At 41.7% G+C, this 22766-nt stretch overlaps 2 protein-coding genes across 2 annotated transcripts in view; both read left to right on the forward strand.

The window, feature by feature from the left end:
* Positions 1 to 3363: 3363 nt before the first annotated feature.
* SETD7 (SET domain containing lysine methyltransferase 7) lies at positions 3364 to 15801 on the forward strand (the record flags this gene model as incomplete). Its single annotated transcript, XM_026064391.1, has 7 exons — positions 3364 to 3493; positions 8813 to 9014; positions 10630 to 10819; positions 12595 to 12676; positions 13823 to 13940; positions 14238 to 14395; positions 15384 to 15801. Coding segments are annotated over 7 exons (1061 nt in total), but the record flags the coding sequence as incomplete, so codon positions are not given.
* A 4732-nt stretch (positions 15802 to 20533) lies between these two features.
* Positions 20534 to 22766, forward strand: part of LOC112965421 — an 8331-nt gene continuing 6098 nt past the window's right edge. The window contains exon 1 of the mRNA XM_026064388.1: positions 20534 to 20621. The gene's annotated coding sequence lies outside the window, so the exon portion shown is untranslated. The remainder of the gene's footprint in view (positions 20622 to 22766) is intronic.

Genomic DNA, 22766 nt, shown 5'->3' on the forward strand with positions numbered 1-22766 from the left:
TCAGGTGTTTATACACATTGATAAGATACCCCCTGAGCCTTTTCTCCTCCAGGCTGAATAGTCCCAGCTCTCTCAGCATCTCCTTGTATAGCAGATGCTCTAGTCCCTTCATCGTCTTCATAGCCCATCTCACTGGACTTGTTCCGGTAAGTCCATGTCTGTCTTGCCCTGGGGAGCCCAGCACTGGAGATGGCACTCCAGCTCAGTGCTGAGTCTAGGGGAAGGATCACCTCCCTCAACCTGCTGGCAATGCTCAGCCTACTGCACCCAGAGTACCGTTGGCCGCCTTTGCCACAAGGGCACTTTGATGGCTTATGGTCGACTTGTTGTCCACTAGGACCCCCAGGTCCTTTTCTGCCAAGCTGCTCTCCAGTCAATCAGCCCCCAGCCTGTACTGGTGCATGGGGTTATTCCTCCCCAGATGCAGGACTTTGCACTTCCCTTTCTTCACCTTCATGAGGTTCCTCTCTGCCTTTTTCTCCAACCTATTGAAGTCCCTCTGAAGAGCAGCACAATCGTCTCATGCATCAACTGCTTCTCTCTTTTTTTTTTTTTATATTATCTGCAAGCTTGCTGAGGGTGCACTCTGCCCCATGGGCAAGATCGTTAATGAAGATGTTAAACAGTGTGGGCCCCAGTATCAACCTCTGGTGTACACCACTAATGACTGACCTCCAGCTGGACTTTGTGCCACTGATCACAACCCTCTGAGCCCAGCAGTTAGGCCAGTTTTCAGTCCACCTCACTGTGCACTTATGCAGTCTGTACAACTTGTCCAGTTCCAGACAAATTTTATCAGTTTGTTTATAAGGATGTGCGAGACGGTGTCAAAAGTCTCGCTAAAGTCAGGGTAAACAACCTCCACTGTTCTCCACTCATCCATCAAGCTAGATATTTCAACAAGCTATTAGGTTGGTCAGATGTGATCTCCCCTTTGTAAATCCATGTTGACTACTCCCAATCACCTTCTTATCTTTAATGTGGAAGCATTTTCCAAGAGGATTTTCTCCATCACCTTCCTGGGGATCAAGGTGAGATTGACTGGCCTGTAGTTCCCCAGATCCTCCTTCTTGAAGACAGGAGTGACATTTGCTCTCTTCCACTCCTCTGGAACCTCCTTTAATTGCCACAGCCTTTCAAAGATAATTGAGAGTGGCTTCACAGTGACATCAGACAGCTCCCTCAGCACTTGCAGGTGCCTAAAGGGCCTGTATCCATCCCTTGCAGTGCTCTAGTCGTGTGAGCTATCCCACCACATCTCTGCGATCCTGATGAGTTCATAGGCTGGTAACTGCACACGCTTCTAATTCCTCCCATTCGCCATGCTGTCTGCGTTAGCGTGCAGGCATTTCAGATAGGCACCCAGTTATGCTGATTTCCCAGAAGAGGTGCGAGAGCTTCCCCCATCATGCTGTCTTCTTGGCACTTTCTTATTTGTGCACATACATGTGAGGTGGCCCCCTTCAGCCCTGTTTCTTCGATTATGTGATCTCTCCTGTCCACATCAGCCTGCACCTTTTGCTTGCCAACCCAGGCCACCACCTCCTCTTTTGATGGTGGGTTGTCAGCTCCCTTCCCCATCGTTCCCAGTTCAAAGCCCTCCTTACCAAGTTGGCCCTCCTCGTGGAAGAGGTCACAAGCTTCCAGTCTTCGCCATCATGGGAGTCTCCGTTTCCCCACCTGATACATGCAGACTGCCTGCCCCTCCTTCAGTGTAGTTGGGAGTTCAGGCTTCTCTTGTGTCTGCAGGGTCTTGGAGAAGATGCGATTGATCGGTTTCTTGTTATCTCTGATACTGCACAGTCTGCTGACCTCCTCTCATGACTCCTTTGCTTGGTGACACATTGCTTAAACAGCGATAAGTTAAATTTTTTTAAATTTCTGGTAGTCTGTGGTGCTGCTAACACAGCTGAAAGCGGATGTATTTGCAGTGCGAGTCTGCTGCTGTTGGGGTTCTTTTAAGGAGACAAATCAAAAACAAATTTCCATTAAGATGGTGTACATAGGCACTTGACTTTTCTCACTACTGCTTGCACTGTTTGTTTTCTCTCTGGGTTTAGGACTCTAGGATTGTTAATACTGAAGTACCTCTTGTTGCCTGCATCAGCCTGAACTCTAATCGCTCCGCATCGTATTGGAGTTTGCTTTTGCCTTTCTGTACGTTTATTGAACCTTTTCAGTTTTAGTGCCTTRGGCAAATTTGATCAGCAAATAGTTTGATCCAAAGCCTGTAGAAGTATATGAGTATGCTGTCTCATCTCTAATAGGCTTTGTATACACTGCAAAGAGACTCATGGGATTAGAGGTCAGTTTTTATTTAGACACATGGAAGAACATAAATATATACTAGTTTTCATTTATTCGTCACTTTTCATGCAGAATTTATATCTGCTAAAATACCATGATGGGAGCTTTTTTCACCTGCATCTGGTGTATCACTGTGTTGAAGGCAGCCCTGCTGAGCTTGAGCATTCTTATTTTGTAATCAGAGCAATGTTCTGCTAATGCAGTGCTGAGGACTCCGGTTCTCACAGGTAAACTAGAAAATAACCATTGTTAAACCACTCTTCTTTTGTTTTCCTTTGGCTTTGAACAGGCAGATGGAGCTGCGATATTAGGTCTGATGCTCTGACTTAATCTGAGTTTGCCTGTTGTAATCTGTAAAATACAAACCCCTGCAGGTGAAGGTCTGGTGTGTCATCCATCCACTTTCCCCATGTCTGACAGCTGTAATGGGGAAAGCTGATATGGCTGGGAAAGGGAAGGGAGGGGTGTAATGTGAGCACGTAAGACATTGGAAAGCAAGATTAGAAATCTGAAATAGAAAGTTGACTAACATACTACAAGGGCATAGTATTGCAAATATTACATGCTTTTATTTCTTTAAATTCCTGTGGATATAACTGTGAGGTGGAAGACCGTGTCATTCTAAGACATGTATTTATCCAAAAAAACCACCCCATCTTACTCAATGGATTGAAGTCTAAATCCATTCTCTTCTCACCAGGAAACACATATTTTAGATAATAAAAATGATTGTATTCTTATAGAAGTATATTAACACATGTGTGAGTAGTATGAACCTTGTTTCTTTTAGAAACACTTTTTTCCTTCTCCTCTCCTTTCCCTCATCCCTTTTGTTTTATCCTGACCCTTTCTATTTTTTCTTTTCAGTGAAGTGTGTTACAGAATTAACAACTTCAGTTGTGCTGAATCTCTGATCACTGTTCTTAACAGAAAGATTTGGATTAGGATCACTGCTTTATAGCAGGGAGCTACGGCTTTTCAAATGTCTATATAATCAGAATAGGGTTGCAATTATGTATAACATTTAATGTGTTTGCTCTTTGGGTTTTATTTAAGGGCATCTAGATGACGATGGGTTGCCACATGGATTCTGTACAGTCACCTATTCATCGACAGACAGATTTGAGGGAAACTTCGTGCATGGAGAAAAGAATGGTCGTGGCAAGTTCTTCTTTTTTGATGGAAGGTAGACACTGACTCTCCACTTTTCTTCTATTTTCTCCATCCTGTTTATGGTGATATAAAACTAATCTATGTTCATTGTCCACTCCTGAGTGTCTGAATATGCTTTCTCATTAAAAGATGTAGCTGGAAAGTTTCCTTCTGCTACTTTAGCCATAGTGCTGACATGATGTCTTCGTGAGCTTGGGAACTTTATATGTAGCATGATGCCAGGAATTATTCCTTGGTTGGAGAATCCAGCATTGTGAGCATTTTTAGCACTGTAAAGTTTTCACCTAATTAGAGACTTTAGGAATTGGAATGTCCTCAAAGCCATTGAAAACCATGCTGACAACTGCTTGGACTACAAAGTTCAAGTCCACAACTACAAGAGTAGTAGGTTTTTTGTTCATTTGTTTTATGGCAGTATATACAGACTGCAGTTGGTCTCAGAGCTCCCTGTGCCAGACCTGTGCATAGATACAAGGCCTTCAGAGAGGCTTACCATCTGCTTGGTCTTGGAAATTGTTTAGTGGTTAAAGGAGTGGTTTAAATATAGTTCTGTTCCCAACTCCACCTAATCTTCTGCAAGTTGCTTATGGCCTGATTCATTTTCAGAAAAGCCCCTATAATTGTCACTCTCTTCACTGGGAGTTGTGGTGGTAAAATGGGGCTAGTCTGTGCCTCTGTGTGCATGAGGTGGTATGGGTGTGTTTTCTTCTTAAGCCTTCGTTATGAACACCTTATAATATCTCTTCCCCCTTCTCCCCCTACCCTGCCACTCCCGCCAATAACTGCAGCATTTCTCTCTGCAGTTGCTCAGAACTTCCTCAGAAGGAGCAGCAGATGTATAAAGTGACACGATTCTTCATGGTTTTGCAGCTGTTGGTGGCACTATGAATAGCAGCTGTTAAACTGACAGTTGTGTCGATTCTCCTCTCCTCCTGCTCAGTGAACTTCTGAGCAGGAGCGGAGGTATTGTGCTGTCTCACTGTGTCAGATCCTCATCTATGCTTGGTGTTGCATTTGCTTCATGCTGGAGATTGTGGTTTTTTTCCATGAGAAAGATAGTATTTTATTCAGTTATGCAGGAACTGATTGGGCCTCCCGAGTTTGGATTAAAAAAAAAAAAAAAATCCCACCTGTTGCTAGTAATGGCCTTATTAAATCTTGTGTGAATAACTGAAAATTGTTACTGACCAGCAGCTGACCTCTCTAAAATAGCCTCTTTTTTTTAATTTGGCAGACAACATCTCTATGGACACATGTACATAACACTTGTGTGCTTGTTGATGGTCTCAGCAGAGCAATCACTGATTGTACAGCTAGAGAAACTGACCCACTATTTTATTTGTAGGGCTGCTCCTCCAAGTAATCCAGGGCACAGGCAGTGCTGTGTAGGAAAACTCAGACTGCTGCTGCCTGTGCAGAGCCTTTTCTGCACCTCTTCAGTGTTGCCAAATTTTTTTTTTTTTTTTTTTTAAGTTTAATTTTCATAACACTTAAAGTGGAACAGTTGGCTACTGGGTGACTTCAGGAACTAGCAAAATGAAAATATACAAAAATAGTCTGTAATATGTTTCTGGAAAATGGGATATTTTTATAGTGTAAATCAGGCCCAGGCTGATTTTAATTTAGCTAAAGCAGCTTTAACTGTGCAGTGACTTTAGTTACTAATGACATTGCAATTTACCTGGCTGTGCCCAGGTACAGATTAAGTTGCTCTCAGGTGAACAGTTCAGGTGTCATGGCATGTTGAAGGAAGAATGACTTGGCACACAACAGGATGTGCTGTTTCCATTAACCGTGCCATGAGCAAGGCTGAGTGTTTATGAAAGAGCCTTACAAAGAGAAATGGATTTCAAAAATTTCTGAAAACATCTTTCCCCTTATAGTATTGTGTGCTTCAGTGCAGTAAGCGAGTTGGTTTCAGCATTGATGGGATCTGCTCCCTCTCTGGTTTATTTCCCTTGTAGGCCTGCCAGTAAAGGCTGACAACTGAACTGCTGTAGGTCTGTTGTTTGGGAATAGTTGAGTCCTATCAGACACTGGATTGGCAACAATAAAAGTATTTTCATTTTTTGAGTGTTGGGAAATAGTGTTGGCTGCCCATCTGCCTTGTTTGCCTCAGTTAGAATTTTTCCCTTCTTTATCGGAGCAGCTGCCCCCTTCCTGTTTCACTTAAGGAAGTGAAAACTTGGAATGAAATATCAGAGTTGTTTTTTCCTTCCCCTACAAAAAAGCAACAAAACCCACCACATTCTTTTGGAGAGAAAAGTTTTTACCTCCGGCATACTCCCTGTTTTGAGTCATGTGCTTCAGCTTTTGCTGGTGCTAATGTTTGTTGGACTGCACTTTATGAAACGCTCTGCACAATAACTGTGAGCATAAGAGCTGTGTTTGGCACTGAGCTGCAGCTGCTGCTCTCCATTAAATTAGAAACTCTCTTGTAAACTGTCATCTCTCAAATCACAGTGGAGAACAGCATTCTTTTTAAGAGAGTTTTCAATATTTCCATACAGAGGGGGAGGCGGGAGGGAAGGGAGTGAGAAATGAATTATAGGTTCGCCGTTGTAACTTCAATACCTGGAAGCATTTTGCATTAAGTATTTTTTTTTTCTCCCTAATAAGTACTGGGTGGTGTGTATCCTAGATATCCTCTAGGTCTGGTAGGTAACGGGAAGACAGTACATCTGACAAATCTTGACTTTAGTAAGACTACATTATCCCCAATATGATAATCTGAGAAGCAAACTAGAGAAATATGGGCTAGCTCAGGGTTTGTATTAACAAGATTGTGTATATGCAGGACACAGAAAGTATTTATTTATTTATTTTGATATATACATATATACCAAGTGGTATACCACTTGATGCTGGTAAGGCCTTAGTTGTAAATATTGTGTCTGGTTGAAGGCACTATAGTTTTAAACAGGCTAAAAAAGGAGAGAGAAGAAAAAAAAAAAAAAGACCCCCCCCTCCAAAGTGTAACAAGTATAAAAGGTTTAGAAAACCTGATTTATTAGGCAGGATTGAAAAACAGAATTTTTACTTTAGAAATATTTTCTGACTTTTTTTTTTTTAAAGTTTTCTTTATAGGCTATGAAAGTAGAAAGAGATGGATCTTTTTTACATTGTTACATCGCTTAAAACAATGAAAGAAACCCCAGAGATTTGAATTACAGTAAAAGCTTTTTTTCCAGTGCTGAAGAACACTTCTAATTTAGCAACTTGTTAGCTTCAACTAATATGATTGAAGCTAAGAATAGGATGGTTATTTTTGTTGGTTTTTTACACAAACCAGGGGTAGCTTCTTCTTTTAAAGAATAATCTTAAATGTGAGCTCTGTGTTTGTTGCCAGCTACAATGAATTTCAAATTTGGTGATCTGTGATAAACAAGGAGAAAGTGATATCATTTCTAAAATAAAGCACACCAGTTTCTGGTGGTTCTCTCATCTGCTCATCTCCTTCCCTGAACTGTGCTGCTGCAGCTGCCTGTGTAGCTCCGTAGCAACCTGGATCAAGAAACTGGTCTGGCTGAAAGATCACGCAGCTTTCCTGCCCCTTCCACTCAGCAGCTGGTTTGCACTGGGTCTGTGTAAGCAGCTGCTGTGGGACAGTGCAGGGCATGAGGCAAGGAGCTGTTTAAAACGGTAGGTTTGCGAAGGAAGCTGTGTAAAACCAAAGCTGAAGTTGTGTTTTTAAACACACTGTCCATCATGTGTAACATAACTTCTTTTATTGAAGTGAATTTTCTCGTGGAAACATCAAGCAGATGGATAAAAATATGTAAAATCGAAGGGTAGAGCTTTAGAAACCAGAAAGTAAGTTCTGAGAAGACATTCATTCAGCAACTCTTGAAAAATATGTGAAGTTTTGTAAAGCATGTAGAGTCTTGTGATCCCAGACAAACAATTTGAGCTTCTACCATAGATGTCTGTGTCAGAAAAAGAATGATGCAGCAGTGGAAGTATGTTTATGTTAGCTAAATATGCTGGAGAATATGATGGGGACAAGCTGAACAGTTTGTATTTCTCTATGCTAGTTCCAACCTGAGAAAGAAATACTGTAAAAGAGGATCTAGTCAGTTATGCATTCATTCTTTGTAGTTTCTCTCAGCTGCCCTTTGTAAGAAAGGAAACAAAGCAGATTGTAAGGGTTTTATACACCTCTTCCAAAGGAATTGCAAGACAAAACTGAAGTGAAATCAGTGCATCGTTTAAATCAAAATGCAGCATTAGTTCTGTTTGACAGGCTGCATTCTGTTTTAATAGAAATACATGAAAAATGACAGTTCTTCTAGCTGATCTGGTAGAGATTGCTGCTAAGTTTATTGGTAGAGAGCTAACATTGAACTGGTGGTATGTTACAGTTAGTGCTGTATTACAGTCCACCTGTGTGGCAGTTCAACTTCATGTCACCAAAGAAATGTTACAAAGATCCAAAGACAGGAGGTAGGAAAAACCCAATGTGACAGTAGCCTGCTTTAACAATATTTTCTTATTTGGCCATGAGCGGTCCATTTGCTGCTTTAATTTGCTGTCCCAGCCTATAAGAAAGGCTGAGGAATGCGATTTAGGTGAAGAATGCTGTGTGCATGCAGTAGAATGATCTGCAGTGCGCCCTGGTGAAAGGACAATGTAAGTTGTTCTTTCCTTCAGAGGTCAGTAGGAACAAGCTTGTATTTTTATCTTCATTTTCTAAAGAAATTAGGCTTATGTGATCTTTTTCCTGCCTGCTCCTGTGCATGGGTTTCTGTTTTCATTCTCTCACCTTCCTGCTCCCCTTCCCCTTGCCCCCATCAAATTTAGCTGAAAGTAGCAAACACACCTGAGTTTCAAAGACTCATCGGGAATAGTGATGACTAGTGGGGGATGGAAGAGAGACCGTCAAACTGGTATTCCGGTGAGGGACCCCTTGGCTGTCAGAAGCTTTGGCAGCAGCTGCCAGGCCTTGCAGCATGCATTTCCTGCAAGGCCAGTCCATCTGCATGTAGCTCTGACCCAGCTACGGCTTGGGCTCTCCTCTGCCCTGTGAGAGATGGGTAGAGATGAGGTTTGAGAGGTCACAGAAAAAAAATGAAAAAAAGCTGCAATTGTTGCAGTTGTGGTGGGCATTTAGAGGAAGGTTGTAGGGTACACCTCAATAGAAAACCAGGCTTCAGTAGTTCAGCTGCTCCTAGAACTTGATTTTCGTGACTTTCCCCTCAGCCTCTCTTTAACAATAATATGTAGAATGAGCAGTGGAGGGGGAGGGTTTTGCTGTATCTAGGGTCAGGGGTTTGGATGCACTTCTTAAGGACGTGAATAGTCTTCCACTGCTCCTTTCTTCCTCTCTTACCAGCACACTGGAAGGGTACTATGTTGATGATGCCTTGCAAGGCCAGGGAATCTACACTTATGAGGATGGAGTGGTCCTTCATGGCACATACGTGGATGGAGAACTGAATGGACCAGCCCAGGAGTACGATAGTGATGGGCGGCTGATATTTAAAGGGCAGTATAAAGACAACATTCGACATGGAGTTTGTTGGATATATTACCTGGTAAGCCTGATTTCCTGCTCTCTTTATTGCAGAATAGTACCGTTCCATGTCTTTTTTTATCCACAGCTGAAACAAATAACCACCAAGACCCAGCTATCCAAGAGTCAGTACAAAAATCTGAGTGGAAGTTCTGTGTGTTCTGATTTTGGATAGTCCAATATACAGTTAAGCCTTTTCAGTGTTGAATGCTTGCCTAGTAGACAGGATTCAGTGAGGCTGCAAGGTGCCGCTCCCATTTTCAACTTGCTTGTAGCAGCTTACCAACAATACCTTGACAGCTCTGGCTTTTGAAGATCACAGGAGTCGCTGCAGTTGTAGAGATCTGTATGCAATAATACATGCAGTTGTTACACAGCTGGTCAAAAAGCAGTCTATTTTTGTGCTACATATTGCACTTACTTTAATTGTGAGTATGATTTCAAATGCTCACCACTAGCTATTCCTTATATTAACAGGTTTTCACTATTGTCATTAAGCGTGTGTGTTAGAATCAACAAATGCTTAGTGTACACCACCAAGCAAATAGCAGTTTTTCAGTAATAATGTATAAAACACACACAGCTGACCCTTCAGGTTGTATGTCTCTTATTTCATCTTCCAGCTGACAAAATGTTGCTATACCTTCTAGAAATGTCAATCTTTGGAGGTCATAAAAAACTATTTGTCTTGAAAGGATGGAGGATGTTCCAAAAAAATCTTTGCCCTGAAAGCAATTGCTTATATATGATTTTTGCTAGGTGCACAAGTTCTCACCCAGACTTAAGGTCCACTGTTCACTGCTATGGTATGTTCAAAGCAGTGCCACTTTGAAGTAGAGTCTGAGGACAGTGATCTTGGTCTAAACAGGTCTGGTTCCATATCACACCTGCTGTTTTGTCTCTAAGGCATTATTTGAATTTGTTTCCTTGTCCTTTCTGAAGTAAACACCTGAAGTTGTTAGACCTGTGCTACTGTATGCATCTCATTCTGCAATTCTGTAAATAGATCTAACCTGAGTTACAGGCAAATTACAGGTGGCAAAGCTCAGGGCTAAAATCTGTAATGCTTGGAGGGGAAAGGGGTTGCTGGCTTTAAGTAAACAACTGTTCTCATTGTGTGCCTCCTCACATCTGGGCGGATGCTTGGGACAGGGAAACTTCTTAGTCCCCCAGGGAATCCCTGGTGCTGTATAGACTCAAGTCCTTTAATGTACCATCACTTAGCAGTGCACAAGGCAGCATTTTTTTCCTCCAGCACAATGTCATGCTAAGAAAATGTAGACAAAGTTTGTGTTTGGCTTTGTGCCTTGGTTCACAGACTGTTCACATAAAAATTCTGTGAATTGAAATGCAGTGTTTTTGTGTCACATGGAAGGAAAAAACTTGGGTTTTGCTATTTCAAACAAGGTAGAAGGTCCAGGTCATTTCTTGCATCAGTTTTATCCTGACTGGAATTAGACTTCAGCGTGTGTGTGTGTGTATGTGTATGTTTCTCACTACTTTTCATTAGCTCTAGTCTGAACTTGCTGTACTTTAGATTGCTTCTTTAAAAAAGCCAGAAAACGTCTTTGTCATTTACTAAAGATAGTAACATATAGCTGAATGCTCTTCCTTTTCTTTCTCACACATGCTCTCAGGATGGAGGCAGCCTTGTGGGAGAAGTGAATGAAGAAGGGGAGATGACTGGAGAGAAAATAGCTTACGTGTACCCTGATGGAAAAACTGCATATTCTGGAAGGTTCATAGATGGAGAAATGATAGAAGCAAAACTGGCAACTCTGACATCTGTAGAGGATGGGAAACCTCAATTTGAAGTAGTACCAGGCAGTAAGTTCAGCTAATGCAGCAACTTGCTTTCTTGCTGCCAGCCCTTTACTGCAAACAGCTCAGTCTCCATCATGTTTCCTATTAGAGGTTCTAGAGGCTGACTGTGAAGGGGAAATAAGTTTACTAGTGAGAACCCCTCTTTCTAATAGATTTCCTTATTGTTGTAAGGATAATTAGAAAGTTGGTCAAAAGTGCATGTGCATGTTGAGTGTTTCCTTTGCTCTGGAAATCTTTTTTTTTTTTAAAAGAAGCCTCTAAGAGGCTGAAAAATGAGAAGTGACCCATATGGTGGTGCTGCTGAATTGCTTTTCATTTCTCTTCTCCCTCACGCTCATGGGCACAGTCCTGCCTGACGCACCTACCATTGTCACCTATGCCAGCATGAAAACCTGCTTAACGGTGTAAATGCTGGCACAGTTGCAAGTTTTGTTTTGTTAGTGAAATAACTATAAGTGGAGAGGGAGGCCATGGTTCAGTTGTAGCTCTATCAGGTGGACTTGAACAAGCAAATCTTAGCACTGTGGATGTTCTGGCATCTGTGTTATGGGGCTGAAAGGACACAGGACTTGGAATTAATGCACTTGATTCAGTTGTTGTGTAACAATGTGATTCACCAGCTCCCCTCAGCCTGTGTAGTTGTATTGATCTAAACTGGTTATAAAATGGTTAGCATCAGGGTGATGCCTTCAACCCATGCAGCCAGAGTGCTTTCTCCAGGGCAGTGGTGATGTGGGCCTGTAGTTCTGGAGCATTTTTTTTTTTTGCTCTGAGGTGTATGTGGTATTTTGGGGGGGAAAGGGTCAAGCTGTGGACTGGACCATGCATATAGACATCAATTATAATAACATATTTATTATCATGCCAGCAAAGACAGTCTTGTTCAGTATGAAATACGAACATAAAACTCAGTAAAAAGGGAATGAGAAGTGAAAAAATGCATGTGACCTTTTATTTTTATTTTTAAAATCTTATAGATGTGACAGTAAAACAAAATTTAACTTAAAACAGATCTTCTGAGAGGGTACAGTTGCGCTTTGTAAATAGGATACAATTACACTCTGTATGTAGCTGGCTTCAGTCAGAACAGATCCATTTTTAGAACTTAGATGCCATGGACAATGGCCTTTTATCAAACTTTGCAATATTCTGTTTTTTTTTCCTCTTTTTTATTTCCACCTGCGTCTAAGGCTATCTCTAAAATAATCTAGCAGTTGATTAAAGAGGGGTGTAAGAATACACTCAGAGGTTTACCACCAAGTTGTTTAATAATGGCAGAAAATAAACGACTGCAGCAGATGTACTTTGTGATTACTCAATATTATCTTCTGGCTGAAGTCTCTTCTAGGTTTAAACTAGAAAAAGTTTGATTTGTTATTTGAAGTAGTCCAAGATTTTTTAGAATGAATGTGTTATTTAATATATCCTTTTAAAATTTTGCTTTATTTTTTAATTCAAGACCCTGGGTGGGTCAGTTTTGAAAGATTGTCCAGTCGTTCCTTAAAAGTTACTACTTTAAAGAACATAGATATCACTTTTTTTGTGATGATATGCTACTCCTGTGGTATGTTAAGAAGGGAAAAAAGAATCAAAAAATAGTACCTCACTGAAGACTTTTTTTTTTTAATAAGTGTAGCTCTATGTAATATTGTTTTTGAAGCACAACATTTATTTCTTGCAGTCATTAAAACTTGATTTTTGAATGTCGATTGCTCTAAGAGTTGCATACTTTCAGTATTGTCCATTAATATAATCACTTTGTTGATTTATCTTTTTAGGCCCTGTATACAGTTTTGACAAATCTACTTCATCCTGCATTTCTACAAATGCACTTCTTCCTGATCCTTACGAGTCAGAGAGGTAGACTTCTTTTCTTTTCCTCCTCCTTCTCTTTCACATTCAAAATGTCTATATTTCTTGGCTGTTACGCATTTAGGGCCTAATCTTGCAAACATTTCCTCATTTAAAAAATAATATCTGTAAGGGTTTGTCATATGGAGACCATTACCACATATTAGTCAGCATTTGACTTGATTGAATTTCTTTCTGATTTACACATTAAAATTGCACTCTAGCAGATAGARCATAGCTTTACTTTTTAAGAGATTAAACTAGGATAACTTCTTAGTATTTCAAAGCCGTGCTCGGTGAGGGCCTGAACTCCACTAATAGCCCACATCTACAACAAACTTAGCTAAAAGGCCTTCTGTCCTTACTTTTATAGATGTATAACTAGTTTCAGGTTGATATGTGCTGAATTTGGTGTCTCTCACTGCATAGCATGTCTTGTACAAAGTTTGCTCCCCTCCCTACTGATGTAGCAATGGCAGGAATAAATCATCAAGCCAAGTGGGATTCTGTTCATGAGAGCCTGTAGTGTCAAAATGCCACATATCTCAGCTGATTGCCTCATGCTAGTCAGTTGGTGTTACCTTTTGTATTTTTCTGTGGCTAGTGCACAGTACATCATATAATTTACTTTTTGCCCAAACTTTTAAGAGACTTTACTCTGTAGGAGTCTTGATTGTAGTCCTTCTTTTCTGGTACTCTGAAATGCCTGGATAAGTGATTAGTAAAATACTGGCATTAATTTGCATCAAGTACTTGAAGATCTAGGGCTTCATCTTGAAAACTCTTGCTCAGTGGAGTAATAGCCTGTGAACGTTCACACCATCGTCGCCATCAACTTCAGTTTAGTGGAGACCTCTGGGATTCTGATATGTTGTCGAGGGTGTCCCTGATTTGAAGCCATCCTGGAGCAATAAGAGCAAATATGTGACTGACTTTTTAAAGTATTTTTCTAACTAATAGATAAGATTCCCCCTGCCTCCATCTTCATTTTCCCAAATAGAGGGAGGGTATGGAGGAGAGGAAGGAGAAAGGGTTGTATTTGGAGGTTTTAAATTGCACAAATTATTAGTCTTTTTGCCAGTATTGGTGTGATAATACTTCTTGCAGATTAAAATTGTAACCAACCACTAATTCCATGTCTTTTTTCTCTTCTAGGGTGTATGTTGATGTCTCTCTCATTTCCAGCGCTGGAGAAGGATTATTTTCAAAAACAGCAGCAGAGGCTCGTACAGTTATGTCCTTTTACAATGGAGTGCGAATTACACACCAGGAGGTAAAGGAGAGGAAAAAGTCAGTCTGAGTTTTCATTGCTCCTTCTGAAATCTTTTTCTTACAGTAGGATTTGACACCCACCCACCCACTCCCTGCCCACTCATAAGATTTAATAAGATGGAATTTAATTGAAAGAAAGTGCATGTTTGCCTACATTAAAAGAAAAAAAATAAGATTTTTTTAGATGCCTCATACACAGAAAAAGCTTCAGTTGCATTTATTTGAGCATGTTTGCTTTCAAAGTTATGGCAAAATTAACCCCCACACACATACACTGGATTTTTGCCTTGAAAACTAGGTAGACAGCAGAGACTGGGCCCTCAATGGAAATACAATATCCCTGGATGACGAAACGGTCATAGACGTGCCAGAGCCCTACAACCACGCTGCCAAGTACTGTGCCTCGCTGGGGCATAAGGCCAACCATTCTTTCACTCCTAATTGCATCTACGACCCGTGAGTAGTTCTGTCTTTTGGGGTTGCAGGGCTGATGCTGCAGCCTGGCGATCTGAGCTTGTAGGATGTTTCAGGGCGGCTGAATGGGGAGCAGTGGGGCCAAGGGTTACAGGTTCAAGTGCTGAAGGAGTTCCTGCTCGCCTGGATCAAGTTGGAAACGTGCTGGCATTGCGGGTGTTTGCGACTAGCCTATGGGGTGTCTTAAAACTTGCAGCTGTATTACGTTTTTCATTGATCCTAAAATGTACAAGCACAGCTCTCTAAATCCTGGCTTGGCTAGGACTGCACCATATTTGCTGAAGTGCGAATGCTTGACCAGCACCATCAAATGTACTGTCATTTTTGAAATGCCAAAATTAAAGATCTGGCTGATCGACAAGTTGGTGCAGAGCACTAGAAAACTGTTTGATGTATATATGTTTTCAAGGACACAAATATTTTCATACCAAAAGTATAAGTGGACGGACATGTAGGTATGTACGTAGAAAATAGTCATCCTTCATTAAATAAGCTGGTCTCCTTTACAGTGAGACCCTGGGGGGAGATGTACAGAAGTGTGTTATAATTGTTTCGTAGATAACCTGTACTGGGGAAATGAAGATGAGCAATTTTCCRTGCTTTCCAGTCTCTTATAATCTGTACTGTTTTCCCATCATGCAGATGTTTACTACTGCAAGCCCAAGGCACATGGCAAATTTGCCTCTCTTTTATTTATGTATTAAAAATGAGCAATATTAAAAGACTGTTGAAAAACTTTAAGTAATAGGCCTACAGAAAACTGTTCCAATACACCAGTATTTGTAGCCTTATTACTTAAATCTTTATGAGGGTGACTCTAAACACAAAGCAGTCTGCTCATCTGACATCGGTTATGTAACATTTCACTGAACTGTGAGTGACTTCTAGAGGTATTTTTCAGAGGGGCTAAACATAGTCTGTCAATTGACAGTTGCCAGTTCAGTAAAAGTGTTCTTTCCGTGTTGTCTAGGTTTGTTCATCCTCGTTTTGGGCCAATCAAGTGTATCCGTACCATCAGGGCTGTGGAGAAGGATGAAGAATTGACAGTGGCTTATGGATACGATCACAACCCTATGGGGCAGAACGGGCCGGAAGCGCCAGAGTGGTACCAGCTGGAACTGAAAGCTTTCCAGGCTGCCCAGCAAAAGTGAAATGGAAGCTCCTTCTCAGTTCAGCAAACTGAAATAGAAACTTGGATCTATGCACTACCTTTATACTGAAAACTGGACAACCAGGGATTGTTCATGCTGTTGCATCAAAACTTTGCATTCTGTGTTAAGAGATAAGTTTCTTGCATACTAACTAGGTTTGACTGTGTTACTCATAGCAGATTTAAAATTAGCTAGTGTTGCACCAGTCTTATCTGGAGAAATTATTTAATATTCTATAAAAGATGTGATATTCTTTGGTAGCTTCTGCTTTTGCACCATATGCAAAGATGCCAAAAGACTAGACAGAAAACTAAAATGGGTATATCGTTCACTTTTAGTCGGCAGACTTAGTGTTGCTCTCTATCTGCCTAGGCATTATTGTGCAACTGCATTTTGCATATATGCCACTTGTGATGATAACGGTAATATTTTGATATTCTCTAATAGTAGCATAATTTTGCCTTTTTAAACCTTTGATCTGAATCTTGCAATAGAGCAGTTTGTTTATTAGCATATAGGAGGCTGGGTTTTTAACTCCCCTTTCCTCTTGTCTGAATGTTGTTCTTTCTACAAGTCCTCTTTTGCAGGAGAAAATCCTTTCTAGCTAGTGGAAAGGCTTTTGTGTGTATGTGAGAGTGCTGTGTGTTGGTCTCTGTGGCTCTCTAAATAGTTTTAGCAACATGTCCAAAACTAATATTTATCTGGCCTTTACGGCCAGCTTATTTTATTTAATTTATGATTATCACACACAAATCAAGCTGTTCTTTGCATGAAGATTTTCTGAAAGGAGAAAAATTCAGTTTTTGAAGGATTTTCAGAAGTATATGTTCTGGAGAGCAAACACATCAACTGCATTAGTGTCCATGAGTTGGTTTATTTATGTCATCTGTTAAGGTGGCCAATTCTCAAGGCAAAAATTCTAGCACTAAATGCAAGTATCTCATATGAATTCGCTTAAAGGAAGTGTATGTATTTGAGGGCAGGTTGTAGTACTTCATTACAGATCTGTATCTTTTGTATGTGTTCAGTTGACAAAGAATATGGCCTTATAGCAGCCTTTCTATTAGTACTTGTCTGAGACGCAGTAAATTGATATAGTATGAGATACCAAACTAAGTTTTAAAAATAAGGTGTGAAAGAATTGCTTTTGAAAGTCAAACAATGAATGTAGAAACATCACTCGCTGCTCATTTAGAAATGGCAGTTAATCCATAGCTCTGTAGCAGCCAACGGTGGGGGCTTGTAAATATTCATCTGCAGGGTTGTGTTCTGTTTTTTTTTAGGGATAGGGGAGTTGTTCATTATTTGAAATACTGTGCCAGACTTGCCTAATGCTGTAGAAGAGAAACACGGTATCATTTCAATCTAGTTACTGGGGCCCTTCTGGGGCTCTGACATTCTCTTTTGGGTTAAGCAGCTTAGGAACAATTCAAATGCATTTGCAACATTTTCTTCAAATGTTTGTAGTTTAAGAAATGTTTGTATATATGTAACATAAAAAATTGAAAATTAGACCTACTTTTCTATTGCAACACACTTTGGTTGCTTGCTTGAACAGTCAGAGGTGTCTGGCTCTCTGGGGAGCTAGACTTGAAGAATGTGTTGGTACATGTAAGTGGAAGGATGAGGCTGCTATTTTTTGCAGTCTGAGAATCCCTGCTTTGGTACGAGTACAAAGTTATGGAATTATAAATAAGGACCTCTGCAACTGGGGCTCTGTTTAGTTCCTGCAACTGTTTGATCACAAAGCTTTTTCAACACTTCACCATTTAAGCGTGCACAAAAGCTACTCTGTGTGTGTGTGCGTGCTGTGGGAGCAAGTGGGCTCGGGGCTTTTTGACGCTCTCCCAGCAGCGATCTGAATGTGAGCTTTGTCAGAGCCCACCTCCTCACTCTGGAGACTCTGGCCGCAGCTCCGCTCCTCAGCAGCGGCAGGTGGCCAACACAGATGATGCTTCAGTGACTCAGCTTAGTGCACTGAGAAGCAGAACTGGTCCTCGCACATGGGGGAGAGTTGTCAAAGGCTGATTGACAGTACAGCTTCAGCAGATCAACCTCAAAAAGAAATACGCATGTCTTGAGATCTTTCCCTACCTGCCCACAGATGATTATTTAGATTATTGCCGTTTCCGCCATTTGCAGAAAGGCCTGCCTCGCTGGTAGGAAGCTATTGTGTTTATCTTGTGGATTATTCTTCCAGGACTGTAAAGCTGGCAAAGTTTAGGCTTGTGTTTAAGTGCAGGGAAGAGGAGAGGGGAACATGTGTGGCTGAACCCTACTGTGAATGGACAGTAACTCCTTCCACAGTTGTGATAACCTGCTCTGGAGCACTTGCCTCTTTGTGTCAGCTAGAAAGTCTTGTTTAACATGCTCTGATCTCTAGAGTTCCTTCTGCTTCATTCCTGATCTGTCTCCAATTCCTCTGCTGTTTCTTAATAACGTAGACTTGCTTATGTTTTAATAGGTATGTCTATCTTCACACTGTCTGATTTTTGAGATAAATACAATACAGATGCTCTTTGCACATCAGGTTCGATGGTTGCATCCTATAATAGTGAAATCCTAGAAAAAAAGCCCCAAGGTGTCCTCTGTGTTCTCAAAAGCCATTAATTTGGTGACAGTCAAGCAGATTCTCTTGCTCTTGTGTATGCCTGTAGCCTGATAGTATGCCCCAACTGTGGCTAGTGCCTCTCTTAGCTCTACTATCCTCTTTCTCTCTGCTCTGTTAAAAATCTATTGGTCCTCCTACATATCCTTCTTCAGTGACCAACCTTCTATAAAAGTTGTGATTATAAAGCTGCTTTGGCTTGAATCAGGACCAAGCCTTTTAATTCCTTTTTTTTTCCTTTGTGGTCTCCTAGATTGGAGATGTTCAGGATGGTGTTTACCACTGGATAGTGAAAGGGCCCAAAACTCAGTGTGTCCTTCAGATATTTTAAGAGTAGTGAGCTGGTAAACACAGGTTTAGACACAGACTAGTTATGTAACTCAGATTAATGCCTTAACTTGGTCTACTTATTGCAGCTCAGCTTTGGGGGCTTAGCAAAACTATTTGTCAGTAGTAACACTTGAGATCCACACCAAAACTTGATTTTAATTTGGAGCAGGCAAAATAGTCTCTTTGCAAAGCAATTAATTTGAGTTCATTGAATACAGTTGACTATTTGTGAATATGCAATAAGCAGAGAAGCTCCACTCCTCAGAGTTTGACCAAAGACCTATCCTATTGGAACAGCAATTGGAAGAGGAAGAGCTGATAGATATCAGCTCAACCTGGATCACCAGCTGGCTCTCAGTGTACCTTTTGTGGCTAAGAAAYGGCATAAAAGAATTTGGAATTGCTGCTTTTTTCAGGTGGGGGTTGGTTCCCAACTTCCACACTTGTGTTGAAGTTTGAAGGATCTCAAAACAAACTAGATTCTGCAAGAGGGCTGTTTTCTGAGCTCCTTTGGGAGAAGGAGCGTATGTCAGCCTGTGCTAGAGGCTGTTGATCACCTGTTTTAAAAAAATTTTTTTAATGATCTTCCTGCCCAGGCAGCACTGTGTTTTGTCACTAGGAACACAGAAGCTATTTAATCGTCTGGAGCAGCAGGCAATCTTGGAGACCAGAGCGCATGAGGACGTACAGCTGAGGGCGCTACCTGCTGCTGGATTGCTTGCTGGACAGGAAGAAGAAGGGCTGAGGCCTACAGAGAGCATCTTGTGTTGAGTCTGATGATATAACTTGACCTCTTAGATCTTTTTTGATCTACTGAAACACCTGATTTTAGCAACCTTCAAAAATTTGAAAAAGCTTTTTTTTTTTCTTTGGTAGTAATTAAAAAAAAAAAAAACTTTCTCTTCAGAAGCGAATGCAAGTCCTAACTGCTGGAAAAAAAAATCAAAACAAATACACGGAAATGGCTTTTTAACTATCAGAGTACTCAGTTCTGACTTTTTTCTGCAGTTGTGACAATAGCCATTGGGATGGTCCTTGCTTTTTCCCAGATGCCGATCACAGGCAGCGACGAGGGTGCCTTGTGCAGGTTTTGAAGCATTTGGATGACTTGTTGCTTGGCCTTGTGAGGCTGCATGTTGCAGGAGCGACTAGATAGCCTTCTCGTTAGTTTAGCTGTTTCAGATTCAGAGCTTTTAGTGTTGCACACAGTTGGCAGCGGCTTTAGCTTCTTTCTTGGGACTGTCACAGTACTTTGCTCACATGAAAGTGAGAGCGTTGTCAGAGCTCTTTGCCAGGAGCTCGAGGAGGAGAGTAGCCAATGTATCCTGTCTGTTGCAAGAATCTGAGAAGTGGTGGAAACCATCGCTTTTCTGTTTCCTTCTCAACTGGCTTCAGGCCAGGTGGGGAGCCCCATACGTGGATGGGTTGTTGCCATCACTGTTCCTGGGTGGCGTTTATCCTTTGGTGCTGACCAGTTAGATTGAGCCAGGAGCTGTACAACGTCATTCTGTCCTAGAGACCTCTATGATTTTTATCTTTTCATTTAATTTGACAGTCTTTTAGAAAATACCGTGTTTGTGATGAGCTGACAAGTTGTACGGAGCCAGTTATCTGCTACTTTGTTTTCCTACTGCCCAGCAAAATTTCTGAAGCTGCAGGTGCCTGACGAATTCACCTCCAAGCACTTAAAAACGTGCTTTGAGAACAATGTCACTAATGCATTTCCTTGTGCACTAGGATGCTGCATTAGACTCCTCCTGCCCACTTGCACTGCACTGTCGTGTGCTCAGAGTATTTGCACGAGGAGCACAGACATGGGAGCAGCTTTACCTGTGAATATAAGTGTGGGCTTCACACTTACCTGTGCCCCTGGGAGAACTTGTTCCTTGTGCTTTGTGTGCTAGAAACATGAGAGCTATATTTTTGGAATTAGTATTTCTAAACAGCCTTAAAAAGGATTTTCTTTTTTAAAAAAGGTGCAAGATTGAGTGCATGTTTACTTGCCCCAGATCAAAGGTTTTGAACACTAAGGTCACTATCTGTTGAATGGACCCTCCTCTTGGCTCTCTTCTGTCTTCAGGCAATTGAAGCTCCTGCCCTCTTTCTCTGCCAGTTTTCTGTAAGTACCTTTTTTTTTTCCAAGACAACTATATATACAAAAATTCTAAGCAATGAAATGTTCAAGCCATAAAATCATGAGTGTGAGAAGACCCTCTTCACAAGTTTTAACATATTTGTACGTAAACTGATGTTTGTATGAAATATTTTCATGGTAGAATGAATATTTAAAAAAAAGTTCCAGTAAGTTCTAAACCAAATTTAAAAGGATGTCTTTTTGTAAGATGCAAGTGTAATTGATTACCAATAAGTAGATCAAATTTTTTTTTAAATAGGGGATGCAACAAATTATCTTTACAATGACAAATGGTCATTTCTGCTATTCGAGAAAGAATATTTATGCAGCATTACACATAGCTGTTGTAAATCATTGCAATAGCAAGGCCAGTCACATCTTTAGGACATACCTCTCAGCTTTTCCCTCTGTGATATTGTACAAACCCACCCCTCTACTTTCTGCAGATTTCCTCCTATAAAATTTTTCCTACTGTAACTGTACTGAAATTAACTGTTGAGCTAAGATTCAGACTAAAATTGTGTATTACTTACAGTTTCTGCTGGGCCTTCTGCTATTTTAATACTCTTTAGCCCATAATTTTTGGGTGTCTATGTTCTGAAGAACTAAGTGCTAAAGAATAATCCTTGGGGTAAGCTTATACATGCATTAATAGTTAACCCCAGAGTATTTAACTTGTATACAGTACTTGATAGGTGTTTTATGACATTTGTACTAGAACTATGAGCCTTACTGAACATCTGTAGGTTTATTCATGACTTTTAAAAAATGGATAACTCTAAGAAAGATGTTTACATGAATGATGATTGCCCTTCCTTGATGTTATGAATGAGGTTTTTATAGTGTGTTTGGGTGTATGTGCAAGGAAGCAAGAAAAAATGTTTCTGGAGAAAAATAGACTTGACAAACATTTGTAATAAGTGAATTTTAAAGATCGCTTTAATTGCGCTATGAAGGCAATGCAGATATTAAAATATTCAATTGACCAGAGCAATCTCTCTTCTCGTTTTTTATATATCATGGTTTTGGGCATCCTCTGTTTTCTCCCTCGCTGCATACATTTGCTTTGCAACCACATTTGTTGGTGAGGCACAGGAGCAGAATTTGGCCCACAGTTAACACCCTTCCAGCTTGCATTATATTAATAGTGAACTAACAGCAGAACAGTTCTGGCGCTGCACCGTCTTTCTTCTGGCACCTCTGCCATTTTCATTAGTCTCTATTCTCAATGCAAGAAACATGGGTTCTAGTTGAGCTGTGCATCCCTGCTTGTGTTTGCCAAAGTTTCCTTAACAGTCATATTTTAAAACGTCTACGTTCATTGGTGTATTTTTCTCTTGCTGCTGCTAGCCCAGAGGCAGTGGAAAGGCACACTTAGGCTCCTGCTGAGGTAGCAGCAGCAGAGCCCTTTCCGCAGGTAACCTGCCGCTGCGGCCCCCGTTCGCCCTGCGTGTCCTGTTGTACGGGCAGGGAGGCAGGGGCAGCGCTTCGGGGCCTTCCCGACYCTCTCCCGCGGCCTCTCCAACGGCCGGGGTAATTCGGGGCCGGCGGGTGTCCGTGCGGGGCGGAGGCGAGCGCAGGCCGCTCTCCACTCCCTCGAGCGTGGAGCGGGGACTTGTGCTCCCCTGTTGTGCCTGGCCGTGGCGTTGCCTCTTGAACTCCCGCAGCCCCAAGTCTAAAACAGTGAGTTCCTGTTGCCCGTTTGCTTCATCTCCGGAGCAGGCTGTGCAGGACGTGGTGCTCGGCCCGTGGGCGCTGCGACGGGCTGGCTTCGCGCGGGGGGGCCGCGTGCGAGTTTGCGATGGGTATTGCATCCTTCGCTCCTGCTGTGAAGGTGCTACGGCCTTATTTAAAGAGACGGTAACTTTTCCAGCATGCGTGCCTTAGCGCTGTGCTCGTTAGGGCTGGAGGGGCCGGGCCGGGTTTGGGCGCGTTCATGCCCGTGCCGGCCCGCAGCCCCCGCCGGGCGCCGCCGAGGAGCGCACGAAGCGGCAGYGCGGAGCCCGGCAGGGCTTTCGCTGCCTCTTCTCCGCCCCGCTGCGCCGCCCTGCGCTGCCGCGGAGCCGGGCGCTTCCCCTCGTTTTTCTCGGGCCGGGCCCCTCCCGCCCCGCTGGCGGCGCCGCCTCCGCC

Source organism: Apteryx rowi, unplaced genomic scaffold (genome assembly GCF_003343035.1).
Source record: "Apteryx rowi isolate R43461 unplaced genomic scaffold, aptRow1 scaffold_215, whole genome shotgun sequence".
Classification (NCBI taxonomy): domain Eukaryota; kingdom Metazoa; phylum Chordata; class Aves; order Apterygiformes; family Apterygidae; genus Apteryx; species Apteryx rowi.